This window comes from Typha latifolia, chromosome 10 (assembly GCF_019914945.1).
Source record: "Typha latifolia isolate L0001 chromosome 10, TyphaL0001v2, whole genome shotgun sequence".
Classification (NCBI taxonomy): Eukaryota; Viridiplantae; Streptophyta; class Magnoliopsida; order Poales; family Typhaceae; genus Typha; species Typha latifolia.
This window is the reverse complement of record NC_133095.1, coordinates 7,808,819-7,832,337: the sequence shown is the minus strand read 5'-3', so window position 1 is coordinate 7,832,337 and position 23,519 is coordinate 7,808,819. Positions and strand designations below refer to the sequence as shown.

The window sequence follows — 23,519 nt, the reverse complement described above, 5'->3', positions numbered from 1 at the left end:
AATGCAAGATCTAGTAGTTCCAAACTATTAATAGTACATAATACTATTACGATATAAATTAAGTCAAGCTTTGTAGAGCCAGTCTGAGCAACTCGTCTTGTGCTCAAGGCTCAAAATTAAATTTCGGGACCAAGTTAGCTATTCAGGCTGGATTGATATTTGGGTCGGGCTTGAATTGAGGCCGGGCCCAAGCCTGAGTCCAATTCAAACTGCTAGTTTATTATTATTTTTTATTTTTATGCTAACTTATCTTGACAAGCCGAGTTGAAGACTTACCGAGTTGGCAAAGCAGCTTTTAAATTTTACCTGAGTCAGACTACTGGGCCGCGGTCTATCCTCGTACCCGACTTGAATAGTCCACTTAATTACGCTGGTCATGTAGGCCTGTTCCCCCGGACCGATCTTGCGTGAAATCCAAGTCACGTTTATTTTAGAGACTTGGAAGTTGGAACAACGCAACCTTTTCTTATTGCAGACCATACTCTGTCGCTAACCCAGCAAATGAATATTATCAAAAAACAAAAAGAATATTAACCGACCTTATTCTTTATTGTGTTTTACAAAATATTAAAATAAAAATAAAAAGATAAAAAGAAAACTCTTTCTTTATAGTAGCCATCGAGGCGGAATAATTCATAGCCTGCATCTGGTCCTCTTCTCTTTTCTCCATTATTTTTAATTCTCTTCCTTTTAGCTACACTCTTGCTCCCCTTTCGCGAAACTTCTCCCACTCTCTCTCTTCCCTTCGGTTTCGCTCTCTTTCTCTCTTGGATGCCCTTGCATGCAACCAATTCAGCTCGATCACTCTTGCCAAGGGAAAGTTTCGTGTGATCCTTGATCCGTAACTTGTGATCCCTATCTTTTGCCATACGTTTCGTGTAAACTCATCTCTTTATTTGTCGAATTGTTACTCTTTTGGGTGGATTTTAGTCTGCGCCGTCAAGGGAACGTTGCCAATATCTAGAATCCTCTGATCGCGGATTTGATCTTTTTGGCTGATCGAGCTGTGCTGTTCTGGTCCTTTTCATCTCGAACTATGATGCGGTATGCACGGAATTTGTCTATCTCTCTCCTTTTATTCTTTTTCTAGAAATTAGGTTTTTGTTATCTGTGCTATTTCTTTCTGTTTGTAATTCTTTGATAGGATTAATTTTGAATTATAGGGCCTGATCGCTCTACTTATGAGGGATTTGTGTTTGATCTGGCAGGAGACTAGCGTGATCCTTCAAGTAACGAGATATTTGTGATAAGTGGCTCTGATTCTAACGAATTGTAGCTGGATTTCACTATATACGAGAGGAAGATGTCAGGTGGAGAAGTTCGGAAAGTGTCTCGTCAGGATATACAGCTCGTAAGAAAATTTTCGTTCCTTTTCTGATATTTTGGTTTTAGGCCAGTCTTCTTCATTATTTTCTTTACCATTTATTTTATTTTATTTTTGGACGATGCAACTTCCAGTCATGTCTGTCTTTCATATTCCATTTGATAACTTAATCTTAGTATGTACTCATTGAACCTGTGACCTAACTTATGTAGACAGTAGATGCAAATCTTCTATACATTTCCAAGGATTATTCGCCACCTTGAGGAATTCCAGGAGCTCATGAAATAAGATGTTTTTTCTGTGATAATTCACAATCATCCTCATATCCACCATACACTGTCATCCTCTTTCTTCTTTTCTTCTTGTGAGGCAACTATTTTGTTGTTGTTGGGAGTGGAGGTGGGGTGGGATGGGGAGTTGCATCTTACCATAAGATTGCATGTTATAAAGAAAATTACAAAAGATGTATAGTTGTACAAAAAATGTATAGTTGCTACTTAGTTCTTGAGTCAATTTATGCATACCATTGTATGATTTTAACTCAAAATTAAATTAAGCTTCTTTTTGTAGTCCTAATCCATTGAGCTTCTTATCTGTTGAGATTGGTGATTGTTTTTTTTCTTACTTTTTAAGCTTTAATCCTTTCAAATCTCGTTGCTCTTATAGGATGGTGAAACATCTTTGAGGTTGACTTTGATAAATGAGCATAAGATTTTGAAGTCTATGATAGAAAGTGGCACTTGAACAAGAGTTGGAATAAGGATCAACCCACGGAATTAGATACAGGATTCAGTTGCAAACTAACTATTCATAACAAACTGTGTAATTTATTCTGTTTTTCCAGTTACTAAGATGTAAATGTGATTCCTTCTAGTTTTATGGATCATACAAAATGCCCTGACATGAAATTCTAATCTACGTCTCCTTTAAATTCATTAGTTGTGCCATCTAAAACAACATTAAACTTACATCAATGAAGCACGAACATGAAACACGGGACACGGACATGACACGATACGGACATGGCGACATAGCAAATTTTGAAAAAAATAGGACATAGACACGACATACGATACGCTGAAATAAATAAATAAATAAAATGCAATTATTGATACATCTAAAGCAAAAGTTTACAATCTAATAGTGTAGAAATATACATAGATTAAACTATAAGTACTAAAAAGCATTATTTAAAGAACAAAGAACTATAAAGTATACACGACAAATTTTAATATCCATTTTTTTTCAACAGCAATAAAACTATAGAGGAGAGAGGCTTTAATATAATATAACAATTTAACTCCCAATTTTCTGCCTATCACATTATCAGTTTCACACTAATTAGAATTAATATAAATAACAAACCCGAACCCGATCAAACCCGAACCTGGTCTTGATCCCGATCTAGATCTAGGCTCGATCACCAAACTCTCTCTCTTTCTCTGTTTCTTTGCACTCTATCTCTTACTCTTTCTTTCTTTCAGTCTTCATTTTTTCACTCTTTCTTTCTTTCTTTTTTCCCCCCCTTACCATATAACCATTGTTTCTCTTACAAAGAGATTTAGCTCCGGCGAACTCTGTCAAACTCTGGTATATAATTTTTTAATTTATTTCTTTAACCATGGTTCGCCGGATTGATCAAACCCGAACCCGATCTAGGCTCGATCATCAAACTCTCTCTTTCTCTCTTTCTTTGCACTCTCTCTTACTCTCTTTCTTTCTTTCAGTCTTTATTTTTTCAGCTTTTCTTTTTTTTCCCTCCTTACCATATAACCATTGTTTCTCTTATGGAGAGATTCAGCTCCGGCGAACTCTGACAAACTCCGGCGAGCTCTGACAAACTCTGGCGAGCTCTGGTATATAACTTCTTAATTTATTTCTTTATTTCTCTCTCAGTTTTTTTTATTTTTTTCACTCTCTCCCTTTTTCTTCTCTCTTCTTTTTCACTGCACTATGGTTTTTCTTTTTTTTGTTTGATATTTTTTACTCACTCTCTTTCTAATCTCTTCTTTTTAATTTTTATTGCATTTTCATTGCACTATAGTTTTTCTTTCTTTATTTTTTTATTTTTTATAAATTTTTTTATAAATTTTTAGAAGTTTTCCTGCATTTTAAAATAATATTTAGAATTTAATGTAATTAAAAAGTTTGATTTGATCCAGGCGACTGATACGGCCGATGCGTATCGTTTTTTCGGAAGGCCGATCTCGATCCCAATCCAATTTTTCGAACCTTGGAAATAACCTTGCTTCTCGGTCTCAAAGAAGCACAGCCAGTCATCGCGCCGTTTGTTGCAGCTGTTAGTTGCTCACTTTGCTCAGCTGCTCATCGTCACTGCACTATCATTTTTGGCTAAGTGGGATTTAGGGTTGAAAGGGGTTTTCGTTTGGGGTGGGAGGGTTTGGAGAGAATTAGTTTTGGGTTTGGGTTTTAGATGTAGGGTAAAAAGAAGTGGTCCAACTCGACCCATTAAGAGTAGGATTTTCACTCAACCATGTCTCGCCCATGTTCGGGACATTGTATCCTTTTTTATTATTATTTTAGTTTTAATTACAAATACTTCAGACTTGTGTCGGACACGCATCCGACACGGACACCAAGGAGGTGTCCATGCTTCATAGACTTACATTAATACTTTTCCTAAATGAAACCTTTTAATGCCAAAATTGAAGGTAGTAGTGTCCTTTAATATGACTTAAAAACTGATACTTATGGAAGTATCCAATACATAACCCATTGGCCATATGATACAAACATACCTAGAGAATGTAACCATCAGTGCTTCCAAGATGCTTCTTTTGAGAAATGGATAAATAAATATGTTGAAAGATTAAAAGCTAAACAATCTAGAAAGCCTAATACTAAAATATTTTATTCTAATTTCTAAGGTGTTCTTGTCCTTATTTGCACAATGGATGATATGAACTCGATGGGAATTGGACCCATTGACGGCACGTTGAGCTTGATGGCTCAAGCCTAGTTATCTACTTTAGTCATTTACATTTTTTCAGCACCTGATATTTTAGTTTGAGCCATAAACTCAAGTACTTGCTAATTCTGGACTCAATTTGTTATTTCATTAGTTAGGTCTAGTTAAGTCAATTAATTATTTTAGTCGAGTTAGGACATGTATTATGAGTCCAAGTAACACTTGGACAAGCTAAATCACTTTAGTTGACTGAGTCCGAATCTAAATCGGTCTAGGATTAGCCTCTATATATATGTGGAGCGCCACCATAATTTTCACTAAGAATTATTTGGCTTAGCCCTTGTTGCGCCCTATCCCTTCTCCTCTTGGCCGCGGGCCTCACCTCCTCCTTTCTCCTTCACCAAACGGCGCCACCTCTTTCTTTGGCAAGGTTTCATTTAGCTCATAATCACCCTCTTCTCTCCTTTAATCTCTCCTTCACTCTCCTTCAATCTCTATTTTCTAATTAACAAACAAGAGGACTTTAATTTCTGCACTAATTCAGCCAATAAGGGTAACAAGTGTGCAAACCATACCAAGCCAATTCGACCACGATAACTCGGGTTGTATCACTAAATGGTCTAAGTTTTCTCATTTTTCTTTGGGTTCCTGAAACCATATAGGCCAACTAGTCCTTAAAAGAGAATTATTTAAATCATCAATCACTTGGTTCTTCTTCACTTAGATATATAATTTTGTTTTTAGAATATGGCATGCAGTTTTCCATAGGATATGGTAGACGGATGGAAACTATAGTACCTAAACCACAAGAAGAAAAAATCCTTGAATTGATACGCGCTTCTTTTTCATCTTTCAGTTGCACGATGTTATGAACTAAATGTATATTCCCTGGTATAAATATAAAGCCAGCATTTAAATTGAGTTTAAGTTTTTGCGTAAACTAGTTTAGTAAATAATAAACTAGTTTTGTATCCAAACACCAGTTTAAGGTAAAATAGGTTTAGGAGCAACCTACTTAAACCCATTCTTTTTTCTCCTCTCCATTCATCATCCATTGAAAACATTTTCTTAGATTTCATTCATGACAATAGTCACGACTTTTGTCCTTTTCTTTGACTAACTAATCTTATACTTTTGTCTTTCCTTTGACTAATTAATCTTACTTTTTTTACTGGATTTCTTATGTTCTTTTCTTTGGACCTTTTGTGGTCTTTTGTTATGGAAAACAGAATTTTGAGATGAAGGTACACTACTTAAACATAAGAAAACAACTTTTGATTTGAAAGCTATCTTTTTTGGATCTTTACTCATGTTATCTGATGAAATAGGACATTATACATTGGCCATAAATGTGAAGAAAAAGAAAAGCTAGAGATTTATTTATTTGGTCTGTTGTTAGCATTTCTTGTCATCAATAAAAACTTACATATTTGAACTAAGATTTAGTTCATAGAGAATATCATATTTTATGGACTTACAGTGTAAGAATGCAGTCTTCTTGCTATCTTGTGATAACCCTACATGCAATGATATTGCAGTTTCTGTTCTGTGATGTACAACCTAGTTCATATGTGAAGGGCATTTTGCATACTATTGATGCAGAAACAAAGTAAGTTGACGTTAGACTTATTTGAGAGTTATATAAGTCTGTGAAGGATGTCAGTATTAAGCTGAATTTGATAAAAATTAAGTTAAAATATTTGGTTTATTAGGTTTAATTTTGTGTGCAGTTTTTGTTTGATTCAATTTGGGTCCAAAATAAATTAGTTTAAGAAATTTGCAACTAATTTGGATGAATTTGCATCAAATAAGTTAATCAAGGGCATATGGTCAAATTGGGTTTTTAATCCTCAACAAGAACCTTCTTTTGATCTTCTGCAGTGAAAGGAAAGAGAATAGTAGGAGAGGATAAAGTGAAGAAAAAGGAGATTCTATTCATGATCTTATTTTGGATGGGTTATCACAGTAATCATATTCTTTTTTTTTTAACTTAAAGAATTTTCTTTTGGAACTATGTTGATGTCAAAATTTTGGGGGTCATGGGTGTTCCATATCGTAATTAAGTTGATCCCAATTTTGATGTGAATGTTCTGCATGGAAAATTTCACATATATTAAGAAAAGAACTTGGGAAACTTGGACTTCTGGTATAAATGTTCTAGGAGTAAGGTGGTTGTGAAGGATAAAATTTGCTAAGTGACAACTGCTCCGAGTATTATCTTGTGTAGCAAATCATGATGGGAATTTGCTGAATCTATTTCCAACTTCAGAGATATTCTTGTTCAAGCATAGTTATTTTTGTATGGTAAACAGATAAATAATTTTTTTTAATTCCTGTTTGTCCTCCGAAGTTTCTTTCTGTAAAGACAGAAAACATATATTTTTTCCAGTCAATTGATTATTTATTAGAGCTTTTATCATCTCTTCATTTATTAATAAAAGAGAGGGTGTTACTTCCTTTTTTGGTATAAATTGTCTGACTGTACCATGCCATTTGGTGATCATTGTTTTGAGCAATGGACGCAACCTTTTCCATTGATTGGAGTTAGGCCTATATCTTCCCTTCCAGATCTAGCATGGATGATAGCCTTGTGCAATATGACCCCTTTAGATGTTTTTGTTGTTCACTGTATGCTATGCTGGGTTGTGCAATATGATCCCACCACAATCTCATCATGAATTGTGGGTTGTGCATGAGTAGTTTGTGATGCCTAGTGTGATAGAATTTCAATTTCGAAGGAGGCTAGTAATCATGTCTCAGCCTTGATGTGTGGTATTGTCCATATGTATCGATTATGATAGCAAGGATTGTGGTTGGCTCCTTTTGGGAGAAAATAGATGATAATAGTAGTTTTAGCGCCTCATTAAAAAGTAACCAAATTCTTATTTTTAATATTTCTCTAATGCCTATATATTTATTTCAGGTTCAAAATCTTATTGAGCGCTGTCTTCAGCTATATATGAACCAGAAAGAAGTAGTTGACACTCTCTCTTTCCAAGCAAAAATAGAGCCCAGCTTTACGGAACTTGGTAATAGCACATAAAATCTTTATGCTTTTTAGTTATTTATTGAAACACATGGAAATCCTTAAATTCTACTAGTTTGATGCAAGGTTCAAAAAATCGGGATCGGCCTCCTAGGAAAACGATACGTATTTGCCGGATCGGCCGTATCGGTTGCCCGGATCAGATCGTATTAGATTTTCTTTTTAATTACAAAAAATTCTAAATATTTTTTAAAAATGCGGGAGAATTTTAAAAAATTTAGAAAACATGACAAAAATAAGAAAATAACTATTATTCACATATGAGCCCTAAAAATTAAACAAAAGTATTAACTTACTCAAAAGTCAAAACTTTGATAAACAACAAGCTGGCTCTCGTAAATCCCTGTGGTCGTCTTCATCATAATCATCATAAGTTTGTAAATAATGGTGTTTAGGGTCTGGTACTCCAAAGAGTGATTGCATCATATCATTCATATCAAATAGATTTTGTTGTCTCTAAGGTGAATAATAATTAATATGTGGATCTTCTGTTTGAGAATACTGAGGAGAATATTAATCAGCATATGGATTATGTGATGGTTTGAAACAGTGAATACTTGATGAACCATAGTTATAGGAAGCAGCATCCTAATAATGACGTCGCTGATATGTATGCACATCTTCATTTTCTCTGTATTCAATCCCTATGCCTTTTTGATTTCCCTCAGTAAATATGGAAGGGACGATCTAACCATTAGGTATATCATCAGGATCATCAGGATTATCATTGGCAATAGTAGCTATACTATATCTTGCTGTTGAATGACTTATACCAGCTTCTGCTCTAGTCGTGGTCTCCCCCTAATGCCTCATCTAACCAAAAGTTATGTCTATCATCTAATAATCTATCTTCTACTTCTCTGATCCATAGAGTTAGGGGGTCTTCTTCATCAATAACATGATTTAAATTAATCAATTGATCATTTTTGGTAAAACACTAATTTCTCTAATCTCATATTATAATGGCAAAACACTAATTTCTCTCTCTTAATCTCATATTATAATGGCAAAACACTAATTTCTCTAATCTCTCTATTATCAATCGATTATGTGTTTTGGTGTAAATCAAGAAAAATGTAGTCCAATTTCTTTCATTGTAATGAAGATAGAGTTTGACTTAAGATCTTTTTTGCTATTGGTGTCAAATTTGGTGCCTTGTCCCATCCATTAATGGATCACCATTTAGCTGGGCTGTTATGAGACATAGCTGTAGCAACTTTAGTAGTACTAAATTGATCAGCTTTCAATTTATATTTCTCTATCTGAAATATATAATTGAATACATTTTATAAGAAATTGAATATATTAAAACTTGAAACAAATAATAATAAATTATTTAATTGAATAATAACTTCTCTATCAAAAAAGATTTGTTTATAAATATCAGGTTCTAGTCTGTTGATTACTTTTTAACTCCCAACAAGACTTCAGTATTATTATTGACATTTGTAGAGAATTAAAATTTAGGATTCAGAAAATATCTTGTAGAAATTTATAATTTAAAATTTGTAAGCATTCAAATTTCAAAATATTTAAAAAATAAATAAATTAATAAACTAATGCTTACCAACATCGTGTATATCTCTATGTAGTTGTTTATTCTACCTAGAATCGATCAACTTCCACCATTTCCTATAATTTTTGTCTACATTTTTTTTATTGACTCTTTTGCTGAGTCCATAGTCTCGTATAAGAAATTTTTTTAAGACTTGTCATCACTATCTACAAATCGTAATACCTTGACAAGAGGCTCAAATATTGTGGTAGCAATTGTAATATTATGCCAAAATGTATTTCCAAGAGCCATATTCTTCAAAGTTTCACCTAGACTTTGATCTTTAGGTTTCGTATTCTTAATTTTTGTGGACCACTCTGCAGATGTAAATATCTGTATAATCTCATCTTTATATCATATTATGCTCTCCAATACTAGAAAATGAGTGGTAAATCTGGTGAGGCTAGGTCTGATAATCTCTCGTCATTTACGTAAGCAAATTAAGAACCCAAACATGATTATATATGAAGTTTGTCAACTTTTAACCTTCATGTATTACTATATTAATTTTAGAATTTTTGGCAATATCTTCCAGCATGAGATCAAGACAATATGCAGCACATGACGTTCAATATAAATAGTCTTTTTGTCATAAGTAATTGTCCAGCAGCTTTATAATTTGCTACATTATCAGTAACCACTTGGATTACTCTTTTTTTCACTAATTTTTTCTACTACCTTATCCATTATCTAAAAAATATAATTTGTACTTTTAGATATATATTCATTGATCTAATATTTTAAGACTCTGCTATAAAACCTATAACACCAAGAGTACCAGAACTACTGCCCCCCCCATATTTTCTTTCTCCCTGCATATGAATTGACCTAGATCTTTGAAAGCTACCACCATGTCCACCATTGTTTCTTCTCATCTCCTCCTTTCTTTGTATAATTCTGCTTTCTTTCATTGCCTTCCTCATTTTTCTTATCTCTTCATCCTCCCCACTTTGCTTACTGCTATCATCATCAATATTTTCATGGTCATGCATCAATTCTTGACGAATCATTGACTCTCTTATTTGTCCAGCTTGTTTATCCTTCTTTTTGTCTATTAGATGAGCCAATATTTCTCTTTTGACTTCCAAACTAACTCGAGTGCAAGCTGTCACATTTCCTTGTCTTCCAGCCAAATGTTCTTTCAATCAGCTGATACCGTCACTCATTTCTTTTTCACACCAATTGCATTTAACACACTTTTTGTCTTGACTAAGAGCAACGTAATGGTGCCAGCCAATGTCTATATCTTAGACTTTTCTTTTGGAGTCATTTTAATTTTAATGTAAACACCTAAATAGAGATCAAATTAAAAATATAATTCAGCAAATATTTACTCTCAATTTCAGCAAATTAAATAATTTATCAAATATTTAATCTCAATTTTAGCAAACTAAATAATTCAGTAGATATTTAATTTCAATTTCAGCAAATATTTAATCTCAATTTCAGCAAATTAAAAATTCAGTAGATATTTAATTTTAATTTCAACAAATATTTAATCTTAATTTCAGCAAATTAAATAATTCAGCAGATACTTAATTTTAATTTCAGCAATTATTTAATCTCAATTTTAAAAAATTAAATAAATCAGCAAATATTTAATCTCAATTTTAGTAAATTAAAAATTGAGCAGATATTTAATTTCAATTTCAGCAACTATTTTATCTCAATTTCAGAAAATTAAATAATTCAGCAAATATTTAATCTCAATTTCGGCAAATTAAATAATTCAGCAGATATTTAATTTAAATTTTAGCAAATTAAATAATTTAGCAAATATTTAATTATAATTTCGGCAAATTAAATAATTCAGCAAATATTTAGTTATAATTTTTGTAAATTCAGCAAAGAACAATTTAGATTTTAGAGAGTTATTATATGAAAAAGAAATCAGTAAAGACTAAAGAGAAGAAAAGGAAGAAGAGACTAGAGAGAGAGAGAGACGGAAAGAAAAAAAATGAAAAATTATGATGTAGTGAAGGAGAAGAAGAAAGATAGAAGAAAAAAGAGAGTAAAAGAAATTAAAAAACTGAGAGAAAAAAATTTAATAAAATTATATTATATACCAGAGTTCATCGGAGTTCGTTGGAGCTAGATCTATGTCGCGGAGTTTGCCGGAGTTTTCGTCGGAGCTAGATCTCTCCGTTAGAACTTTGAGAGGGTTTGAAGAAAATAAGAAAGGAGAATAGAAGGGTAAAGTAAAAAAATTGAAAAAGTGGTCTGGCTTGGCTTGGGGACATCAATAAATGATGTCCCCGGGTCAGATTCGGGTCAGATCCATAACTAAAACTGGCCGATCCTGGCTGATCCCAGTCATTTGATTGGGATCGGCCATCGATCCGGATTGGGTCGGCCGATCTGACGAACCTTGGTTTGATGCATGCCAAGTTAAAAGTATTTGGGCAATCTGACCATATGTACCAAGTAATAAGAATGTACCTTTTGGACTATGAAATGTACACATTCTTTGCGTAAGTTCATAAATGGAGAGTTTACTATAAGACAAGTAGGCCTATTATACTCTTTTGAACAGTGTACCATATAATGAATTCATGCCTGTTTGACAGCATTATGAGATGCATTTTCCAGTCAGTTAGACATTTCTTTTTCTTGAACAATTGCGAATAAAGAGTTCTTTACATATTTCTTTTATGCATGAGGATGTGTTGGGGTTAGTTATTATACTGAAAAATTAAGATTCAAAGAATCATAGTTGTACCACTACTTGATTTGACTATTAGTTTGGCATTGGAGTGATAGGCACATATATTTAATGAAATAAATTTCTGTTCTATTATTCATGGATGCCACCCTGTGAAACTGTATCTTGCTACTTCCAGTCTCCCATGATTTTTGAAGTCTGAAATGTAATGGACCTTACTTCGTTTATATTTTCCTAAGAAAGTAGTAAGTAACTAAGTACTAAGTCATCATTCGCTCTTCATGTATCATGACAAACTGCTCGAGAAGTTATTGGTGCCATGTAAGAGATGGTGTCAAACAATTGCCATTTGGTATCCTTGATACTTGATGCATCTAGAGAATATGAATGACTATGTTATGGCTAACATTAGGTAATTAAGGGGGAGACAAGTTAAATAAATAAGATGAGCTACTTTGGTGGATTTTTTTATCGATGATATCTTTCAAACAGATAATTCTATGGTAGAGTTCAACCTTAAGCTAGAAGTGCGGAAAAGAGTATTAGAATCTGAAATGTGTAGAATAAGTAGATCTAACATTAAGTATATGAAATGTAACTTTAATAAATGAAGACATCAAGAAAGCATCATTCTTGATGAACGAGAAAACCTAAGATGGAGTATTGATCTCTAGTTTAGAAGGAATAGGAGATTGATGATATTACACATAGAATTAGATATCGATATACATAAAAAGAAGTGCGTAAGTTCATATGACTTGATACTTTTTGGTTCTGTGAGTATAGTCTCCATGTCTCTATCTAGTGTATGAACCTTTCAAAATTTGATATCCGTCATATTATTAACTTGGCATTCACTGAAAGATCTTTGATGGGCCCTTCTAGCATTGGATCAGCGGTCACCATTTTGATAGGAATGCTTCTTTTGGCTCTTTGACATGTCCTTAATGTGGTCATTGATTTCTTTTTAGCATCTTAGTATGGAATAACCCTTTCAGAGTCTTCTTCGCTGAAGGATCTTCACAATTCTTACTGTCCTTATAAAGATAAGTTTTGGAGTTTCCTTGAAGTCTTTTTCTTCGAAGTCTAAAATTGATGTGGGCATCATCTTCAATTTGACCAAAATAAAGTTGCTTGAGTCCAATTTTGGTCTAATTGATTTAATTAGGCTCAACTTATTTTCACATTTAATTTATTGAGTTGATTTTTAATTCAAATAATCAATTAAAATAGTTAATTGATAGATATGGTAAGCTTATATGTGGGGAATGTCCTATTAGTAAATGAATTCCTATTAGAATCTCCACATTTATCAATTAGGATCCTATTAGGAAATGAATTCCTATTAGAATCTCAATTGATAATTATAGTAAGCTTATATGTGGGGGAATGTCCACATTTATTTATTACCTAAATTGGGTTAGTCAATTTAGGTAAAATGATAAATTAGAGTCCTATTAGGAAATAAGTTCCTATTAGAATCAGCTAGAATCAAAGTTGTTAATCTATTTAAGGGTTATTGCATGAGAAACAAGGAACGATTTGGAATAAGATTTATTTGAAATCTCTTATTTTCTCTCTTGCAGTCTTCTTCTTTTTCTTCTTCTTCTTCTTCTTCTTCTTCTTATAAGATTTATATGAAATAAGATTTATTTGAAATCTCTTATTTTCTCTCCTGCGGTCTTCTTCTTCTTCTTCTTCTCTCTCTCTCTCATTTTCTCCTACTCTGTGTTAAGATTCTTCTCTAATCTATTCTACTTCCTCTTTAAACTTCTCTCCTTCTTCAATTTCTACTTTTTTCGGTTTGTTATCGCTGTTGTCTAGAAGATTCCAGTAGTGAAAGAGAATCTTTGGGTGCCGGACGTGAAGAGAAGGACTTGATTTCAAAGTAAAAGCACTACTATTTCATTTATTAGTAAATCTAAATTCTAAGTCTTTCCTTACACCATATTTTAGGCCTTTTTACTATCCACATACCTATTTGAGAGTTTAGGAAGCTACTGCCTTATCTGAGTGGTTTTCTGGCCTTCCATCTAGTAGTGATTCTTTTAATCAATTAACTTATTATCAGTTATTACTTACTATATTTTATTTTAGTTGTTTGGGTTGATTGTTCTCTAGAACATTGCATTTATACTAGATTTGCATCAATAGGTATCAGAGCAAGTTTTCTTTTCCTTAGGTTTGCTTGCATATAGATATAGTTCAGCATCTTTTCTATAAAAAAAAGAGGTTCTTTATCTGTCTAGCTTATTTTTAAATCATGTCAAGTGCAAATTTTAACACAACTGATATTAGAGAAGATGTCACACAACTACAACATCAAATTCTACAACTACAACAAGGAATAGATCGAATTTTACAAACTTAGGTAACATCCAAGTCAGTCCACAACCAGAGAATATTCCTAGAGCATCTAGACAAGGCAACACTTTTGTCCAAGATATAGGGAGTCATGTGATAAGCTCTGATACCACTTTGATATGTTCTCGAACCAAAGATAGGCTACGCAACGATTCCTTCAAGATCCGGGATGTATTACAGAATCAGTCCGCGCAACCGTGGAAAAATATTCGTCAAATATTCTCCAGTAGTAGATTCGTAACTCTCTGATCTACAACTTTTGTATTTATGCCATTCGCAGATTCGAACTGTAGCTAGGATGAAAATACGGAATAACGTGGGTGATGGTGGTGGTGATGGTTGAAGTGGATGTTAGGGTTATGGATGAGTATGGAAGTGAAAGTGGATTGTGGATGCCATTTAGGAATATAGACAAAGGGAATGAAGTGGTCGAGATTCCAAAGAAGAGGGGTGGCTCGACAGTCGAGGGAGATTAGAAGTTAGGAGAAACCTTACCAACAGTAGAGGTGGAAGGATGGTGAAGATGGAGGAGGGAGATTAGGGTAGATAGATGATAGAGCGGCAAGAATTCAATATTCCAATAGCATAATGAATTTGGCTGCCATCCACATATATATAGAGGCTAGCCAATAAGTCCTAAAATAATATGTAACCCTAATTCTAGAAGATTCCCGCTGATCGTGTTCGAACGCGTCCGATCGCGTTTGATCGCACAAAAGACGTTCTCTGTATGTGTGAACGCGATGTAGGCATTCGAACGCGGGCGTTCGAACTCGCACGACCGCGTTGGAACACACAATATGCGTTGTTTGTATTTGCGAACCTGATGCAAGCGTTCGCAAGGGCGTTCAAACGCGACCCCACTTGCGACTTACAGGAATTTTATTTTAATAAAAATAAACAACTAATGCAGTAAGAAAAGATCTTAACTAAACATATCATGATGATAATAGAAATTATTATGCACATCACATGAGACATAGGTTTGTTGATAGGTGGGATCAGGAAATTAAGATTGATGTTAGCGAATTTGAAGGGGGATTTTTACCTGATGAATTTTTGGATTGGATCGACCATATAGACCAATTTTTTGAATGGAAAGAATTCCTAGAAGATAAAAAAGTAAAATTTGTTAGCCTCAAATTGAAAGGTCATGCGTTAATTTGGTGGAAACAAATCCAAAATGATCGAATTAGAAAAGGAAAAGATAAAATCAATTCTTGGACCCGTATGAAAGAAATGTTTAGGGGGAAGTTTTTTACCTATTGATTATATACAAACACTTTTCCAAAAACTTCAAAATTTGTGACAAGGATCCAAAACTGTCCAAAAATACACTGAAGAATTTTATTCTTTACTTGCACGAAATGAACTACAAGAAAGTGAAGAGCAAAAGGTTGTCTGTTACACCAATGGGTTGCAACCTCAAATCCAAGATGAGTTAACCATGTGTGATGCCTTGCGCCTTGACATAGTCTATAGCAAAGCCACAAAGGCTGAAGCTAAACTTAGAAGACAAGGGTTTCATAGAATTGTTTCAGATAAAAGCACAACTAGGATGCAAGTTGGCGAGAAAGAACCACCAAAATCAACACAAATAGTCCTTCCTCAGTATAATTCTGATGTATTTTCTAAGAGTAAAGGTATATTAGGACCTATACCCTTAACTTGTTTCAAATGTAGGCAACCTGGTCATCGTTCTTCTGATTGTCCTCTAAGAAAGAAGATGAGTTAACTGATGATGAAGATCAGAATGAGTTAACTGATGAAGAAGATCAGAATGAACGTGAGAATGAATTAGAAGATGACATCTCTAAAGATGAAGCAATTGGTGATACTGTGGGCCAATTACTTGTCATGCATCTTGTAATGCTAACACCAAGGGCTCCACATGAGGATACGTGGCTCAAGCAAAGTCTCTTTCGTATACTTGCACATCGAATGGAAAATTATGTTCAATCAGCATAGATAGTGGAAGCACAGAAAATTTTGTTGCTCAGGAAATGGTCGATAAGCTTAATCTGAAAACTGATAAGTTTCATAAACCTTATAAGATTGCTTGGTTTAAAGGTAGGGGTGAAGTTCCTGTTATAACTAGATGCCTAATTAAATTTTCAATTAGTAAATCATATAAGGATGAAGTTTGGTGTGACGTAGTACCTATAGATGTATGTCATGTCTTGTTGGGTCGACCTTGGCAATATGATAAGAAGATAATGCATAATGGGGAGAAAAATACACTTTTATTAAGGACAATGTACAAGTAACTTTACATCCACAAAGGAATGCATCATATCCTAGAAAACAAGAGACAAAAGGCCATGTAAGCCTTGACAATAAAACTATGTTAATTCTTGAAAAGAATAAATTCCAGCATGACATGACTGAATCACCCTTAGTATATGCTTTAATGAGTAAAATTGATTCAGTTCTTGTAGTTGTTGACAGATTCACTAAAATGACATATTTCATTGCATGTCAAAATTCATATGATGCATCTTATATAGCACATTTGGTTTTCAAAGAAGTAGTTCATATACATGGTTTTTCAAAATCATTTACTTCAAATAGGGATATAAAATTTTTTAGTCATTTTTGGAGTACTTTATGGTCTAAACTGGGCACTAAATTACAATATAGTAATGCATATCGTTTTCAAACAAATGGTCAAACTGAAGTAGTTAATCGATCATTGGGTAATCTAATGAAGTGTTTAGCTGGAGAAAAACCCTCTCAGTGGGATCTAGTTCTTTCTCAAGCTGAATTTGCTTACAATAGTTCTATCAATAGATCCACTGAAAAATCACCCTTTGAGAGTATATATGCTATCCTATTTTTCACTACCTTGATAGAACCCCTATACCATATAATGGAAGAAATAGTGTTGATACTAAAACCTTTGTTCAAATAATTCACCAAGTGCACTAAGAGATTCTTGAAAAGCTGCAGGTATCTACAAATAAATACAAGGAAGCAGCAAACCAACACCGCAGGGAGAAAGATTTTGCCAAGTTGGGAAGTAATGCTTATTTGCTAGAACTTCCACCTAAGATGTCTACTTCACCGATCTTTAATGTTGCTGATTTGTTCACATATCATGGAGGCCCAATGCAACCAACAGATGTTAGCTCACTGCCTTTTGAGCAGTCGACATCCACTTAGCGGATTGATGACATACTTGATGTGTGTGAGATCAAGTCACGACGGGGTACACACCGACGATGTCTGGTTCGATGGCAAGATCGCTACATTTCGACACTAAGCTGGATTGAGGAAGATGAGTTAAGGAGACTACGAGAAGATCTATACCAGAAGTATATGGAGGCTATCTTGTCAGAGTCATGATTTTTCCCACCCACAGGGAATTGATGTGGGCATCATCTTCAATTTGATCAAAATAAAGTTGCTTGAGTCCAATTTTGGTCTAATTGATCTAAGTAGGCTTAACTTATTTTCATATTTAATTTGTTGAGTTGATTTTTAATTCAAATAATCAATTGAATTAGTCAATTGATAGATATGGTAAGCCTATATGCGGGGTAAGGATGGCTGTGCCGGTTGGCACTTGCCGTGTCGGCGGCGTACCGGCACATGGCACAAGGGTGCCGCACGGCACCCCTCCTAACGCATCGCTACTCACCATCGACCTCGCCGCCGCTGCTCGCTGATCGCTGCCCGCCCCCCGCCGATCGCCGCTCACCGCCGCTTCATGCCCTAGCCCCCGAGATAGAAGATGGATCGAGAGAGAGAGAGAGAGAGAGAGAGAGAGAGAGAGAGATCGGGAGAGGGTTTAAAGTTTAAGTTGTGGGATCGATCTGAAACACCAAAACCTCCAAATACACGTGTAAACTGCGTGGGTAAACCCCTCCACGCGGTGTATCACATGACCTGTTAGTACAAGGATTTCACAAGGTACACAACAGTACAAATTCACCATAATTAAACTCAACCATAAGAGTCCGGATACAAGTTCCACAGGCCACAACAAACCTTCCAAATATACATCCAAAATTCAATACTAAAGTCCAAAATACATCATCAATCATAACGCCCTCGCAGGGGCTTAATACAACTAAAAGACATACAGAAAAGAAAGGCAGCTACTCCTCGCTACCCGCACCTACGTCCCCTAGCTTTGAAATAATGCCACCAAGAGGTGGTGAGCTTACAGCCCAGCGAGTAGGATCCATACGATCTAAAATAATGACATCACATGTGTATATGCATGGTATGCCTATATTTGCTAGCAATAACAATATACTTGTTGAGATGGCTTAACATGAGTTACTAAATTAATACAATCGATAAAGATTATCAGTCACTATCCTGGAACATGCTAGTTCCTAACGTATCAAGATAAGTCCACATAGATATAAAACTTGATGCAATCTCTTATTCGTACACATCTCAATTATAGTGTTTACATGTCATGTATAGCAATAAAAGAGCAGTTTAGTCATCTTATGCCTACCAAAGCATTAATCATACTTATCATCGCTCATCGAGCTATTCACCACACAGGGTAAATACTCTTAAGAAAAAACAATCATCCATCACATAATCATCCATCATCTCATACATCGAGGGGGGGATATATACACATCTAGCGGTAATGCCACCCAAGGTTTCCAGTATCGGGATCGGGATCGGTATCGACCGTCCAGAAAAACGATACGTATCGGCCGTATCGGCCGTTCGTATCGGATTGGACTATTTTTTAATTATATAAAATTCTAAATATTATTTAAAAATGCAGAAAAATTTAGAAAAATGACAAAATAAGAAAACAAAAATTACTCACATATGAAGTCTAAAAACTTAAAAAATTGTATTAACTTACTCAATAGTCTTAAAAAAATGTATTAACTTAAAAAAATGTATTAACTTACTCGTAAATTTCTATAGTCTTCATCATCATAATCACCATAAGTTTATAAATATTGATGTCTGGGACCTGATGCTCCAAAAAGTGATTCCATCATATGAAGTCTCTGCTGCAGCAGCACCTGCTGCAGGTGCAGCACAATGGAAAAAAAAAAAAAAACTGAAAAAAAACTTACCGAAGGTCGTCGGAGATCGAGGTCGTCGAATAACATCGCCGGAGGTCGAGATCACCGGAGAGATGGAGATCTACTCACTATTCAGTCACCGGTGAGAAAGAGAGTAAGAGATCCGTGAGAGAGAGAAAGAAAGAAAAGAGAGAGAGAGGAAAGAGAGGAAAAGAGAGAAAGAGAGAGAGAAAAGGGAGAGAGGCAGGTGGGGGGGGGGGGGTGGGGACATCAATTATTGATGTCCCCCGGGTCGGATTCGACCCGTTCCCACCCGTTTCGGCAGCCGAAACCAATCAACTGACTGGTTTCGGCTAGGATCGGGATCGGCCGAAACTGGGAACCTTGATGCCACCTACACTTGTATGGTGACACTACAAGTGACCGGTTGTTTGTGGCCATCAGACTAAGGACCTTGGTCGTAAGCCCATATCTTACTCTCTCTAAATCATCACCGCCCTTAACGGGAGAATCGGGAGCCCTTGGCTCATCAACAGACGCCCTAACCCTGCGTCGTCGGGTACCGCTAGAGTTATATCCCCGCCTCACAATCATATTCTTCTATTATCATAATCTAGTCCTGGCTATGCAGTATAACTACCTGAATGCCACACAGGCTCCCGACCTCTAGTGTATGCCGTTAATAGTATAGTCATATAAAATACACTCTACCCTTAACCCTGGGCTGAGTGAGCAAGGGTACTTGTCTAGTCGAATCCGACTACTAATGATAGGTGGGAGTGGTGCAGTGTCTATGAGTGTATAAAGCATGTCATAGTCATCATGATCGTTACATTCTATATTCACAACAGATATACATATATGGAAGGGTATATCATATAGGATACGTGTAAGCATCATCACACTAATGTTTATGCTACATTAACATTTCGTCAGCTAACCGGCTCCTCCGGAATCCCAAAATCCTCACGCGGTGTCAATCTTATTAATTCACGCAAGTAACGCCATATGTAAGATTAGCGAACTAATATAATTAATTATCTTATTAGAGCATTTATGTTTGGCAAATACATTAGTCAAGGTCTCCTAGGGCGAGTCCTATGTTATCATAAAATTCACATGGTACTAAATTGTCATTACGGGGGGTTAGGCTAATTAAACCAGGTGGAAAATAGGTAAACGGGATTATAGGGTCCAAATGGCCCCAAGTGGGCTAGGCTAGAGGTAATGGGTTAGGTTGGGGGTATTGGGTTGGGCCCAAGCCCAACTCAAAAGATAAGGAGGAGATAGCTCGTGGGCTGCAGTCCAACTGCAGCCCATGGGCTCCATGGGCTACGGTCTGACCCGCAGCCCACAGGCCTTGCGGGTCCATGGGCTGCAGTCAGAACCGCAGCCCACTACTAGAAGGGCTCATGGGCTGCGCACAAGTCTCGTGGGCTGCGGTCTAAGCCGCAGCCCAGCAGGGGGTGTGGGTGGGGGGGTTAAACCACCCCCACCCTTGCACGCCCTTCCCTTCCAAGGGAAGGAGACGGAGGGGAGGGGAAGGCCCATAGGGCCGGCGGCGTAGCGACGAGGCCGACGGCGCAGCCACGAGGCCGGCGGCGCAGCACGAGGCTGATGGCATGGCCACGAGACCGACGGGTAAGTGAAAAGGGGAGGGTGTGGACCCGACGGCGACGACCGCGCTCCATGGCCGGCGGCCATAGGGAGTCCATCCTCCCTCCCTTCACCAAGGGTCGGAAGCCATCCTAGGGAGGGGGGTTTCTTTCCGTCCATCGGAGCCCTCGGACTGGCGGCCGGACGCGGGGCCGTCGGCCGCCGAGGTTGATCACGAGAGGAAACTAACTACCGAATTTAACGGGGTTGAGGCTTACCACGATCTGCGCGCTCGGCTTTGTCGGTTCTGGAGCTCCGTCGGCTCCGGCACTTCGTCGGCAACCCGCGAGAGAGGGAGAGAGGTAATGCAGTGGAGGAGGAAATGGGGGGAAGAATCGGGATGGCTGCGGTGATGGGAAGGAGATAAGGGAGATGGGGAAGGTGGCGTGCACGACAAGGGAAGGGGAAGAAGAAAGAGAAGAGGGGACGGGGGGCAGAGTGGCAGGGGCTGATGTACGTACTCAGCGCGTGCGTCAGTCGGAGGGAATTTTTTTTTAATTTTTTTTTTAAATTTGGGGTGTTACACTCTCCCTCTGTCTCGATCCATCTTCTCTCTCAGGGGCTAGGGCACAAAGCGGGCGAGCGGCGGCGACGACGACTACAATGACAAAGGTGAGTATTCCTTACCTCTTTCTCTCATTCTCTTACGGCACGGCCGGCAAGTGCCGCGACACGTGCCATGCCGTGCCGTGCCTGTGGCACGGCCATCGTTGATGCGGGGAATGTCCGCATTGAGTTATTATCTAAATTGAGTTAGTCAATTTAGGTAAGACCTTATCAATTAGGATCCTATTAGGAAATGAATTCCTATTAGAATCTCAATTGATAGTTATGGTAAGCTTATATGTGGGGGATGTTCACATTGATTTATTACCTAAATTGGGTTAGTCAATGTAGGTAAGATGATCAATTAGAGTTCTATTATGAAATAAGTTCCTATTAGAATCAACTAGAATCAAAGTTGTTAACCTTTTTTAAAAGTTATTGCATGAGAAACAAGGAACGATTTGGAATAAGATTTATATGAAATAAGATTTATTTGAAATCTCTTATTTTCTCTCCTGCGGTCTTCTTCTTCTTCTTCTTCTCTCTCTCTCTCATTTTCTCCTACTCTGTGTTAAGATTCTTCTCTAATCTATTCTACTTCCTCTTTAAACTTCTCTCCTTCTTCAATTTCTACTTTTTCGTCGGTTACTGCTGTTGTCTAGAAGATTCCAGTAGTGAAAGAGAATCTTTGGGTGCCCGGACGTGAAGAGAAGGACTTGATTTCAAAGTAAAAGCACTACTATTTCATTTATTAGTAAATCTAAATTCTAAGTCTTTCCTTACACCATATTTTAGGCCTTTTTACTATCCACATACCTATTTGAGAGTTTAGGAAGCTACTGCCTTATCTGAGTGGTTTTCTGGCCTTCCATCTAGTAGTGATTCTTTTAATCAATTAACTTATTATCAGTTATTATTTACTATATTTTATTTTAGTTATTTGTTTGGATCGATTGTTCTCCAAAACATTGCATTTATACTAGATTTGCCTAAAACATCTTTAGGTTTATGCTGTTCATCAATTTGAGAGTAACTTTGTCAATTCATGCAATATTTATCTAATCATAGATCTTCAATTTCTAATATGGCAACAAGTATTTCTCCTTGACTTTGTTGAACACCCACGTCTATCAATTTTGGATCTCGTAGAGGATGTAGTTGTTGAAACTTCTAATTTCCACTTGTCCTGCTTCGCCAGTTAATCTAACCTCTCTGAAATTCCACTTAACTTCATTACACTTTTATCTGGAAAGGCAATAGTTTCCATATCCCTAATAAGCTAATCAATGATATCATTTTTTTCTAAATCTCCCAAAAATTCTATATCAGAAGAATGAAGCTGATGCACATTATTCATATGGGAGGCCTATGCTTTGGATTGGTCATTTTGATGGACCATGATGGCTAACCAGAGGCATGATACCTAATGTGATGTAGGGCCATATTCTCTGATACTGAAATGGTGTAGGGCATCATTGCTCTAATATCAACTTAACTTAATCTATGCATAAACTGAACCCAACACGAAGCAAACACAAAACTAAACCTAATATGAACTTCCACGGGTGGGGGAGATTAATCTAATTATTCCCTAGATATGGAAAGGAAACAAAAAACCAAGGTCAAAGATTTTTCAAGGTGGAAAAATCTCTCTCAACATAGAGAGGAATAAACTACGGATCCAATCACACATATTAATCTATTGCACTCTGATTGTGAAAACTTACAATCCCCACGGGTAGACCCTCATGGCTAGTTGATTGAACAACTGGCTTGCTAGAAACCCATGATAAACCGCTCCCTTGCAACTAGATCCACTCCGGTTGATCTTGTCCGACTTGGATTGCCCACGTTTCACCAAGTCAAGATGTTGAAAGTTGAATGCTGATAGTGGTCGATGTAACTCCTGTGAAGTTTTCCAAGATCTATGCGGAAGTAGACAAGCACTCGGATAAAATAGAACTCTCCCAGAAAGCTCACTCTTTGTCTTGAGGGATCCTAATGAGTTGAGAACCCTGCTGAAATCCTTTATAGATGAGGAGTACCATCTATGGTTCTGACTAGAAAGTTCACCAAAGGAAAACAGCTGTCTGAAACCGAAACTTGTTCCTTATCTATGAAAATATAAGATCCTCCAAAGAGAATGAACATTAGAGACCTGTGACACACGTGTGTGAAGTTAAAAATCAATTTTACAAAAAAATTAAAATCTGATTCTCAAATTGGTTTTACACAAATTAATTCCAGCATAATTTCATCGCTTTCAAAAGAAATTCAATGACCTCCAAACATAGTCTTATCAAACAATTTTCAAAATTCTAGATATAGAACCGAAGTCGACGTACAAAATAACTATCGAAACATACACGAAATAATGTTCAATATGCTCCAAAAACGATTGCCTTGGTTTTCAATAAGTTCCAAAATA

At 36.3% G+C, this 23,519-nt stretch overlaps 1 protein-coding gene across 4 annotated transcripts in view; it reads left to right on the top strand.

Annotated features, from left to right (window-relative positions):
• Positions 1-622: 622 nt before the first annotated feature.
• Positions 623-23,519, top strand: part of LOC140796141 (uncharacterized) — a 36,661-nt gene continuing 13,764 nt past the window's right edge. For 3 of the 4 annotated variants that reach the window (XM_073149033.1, XM_073149032.1, XM_073149031.1), the window contains exons 1-3: positions 629-1,044; positions 1,209-1,351; positions 7,177-7,282. In XM_073149033.1, the coding sequence (XP_073005134.1) occupies positions 1,304-1,351; positions 7,177-7,282 (154 nt within the window). In that variant the 5' untranslated portion in view covers positions 629-1,044; positions 1,209-1,303. Of the gene's footprint in view, positions 1,045-1,208; positions 1,352-7,176; positions 7,283-23,519 lie in introns of all 4 variants that reach the window. The other variant, XM_073149029.1, reaches the window with a different exon arrangement.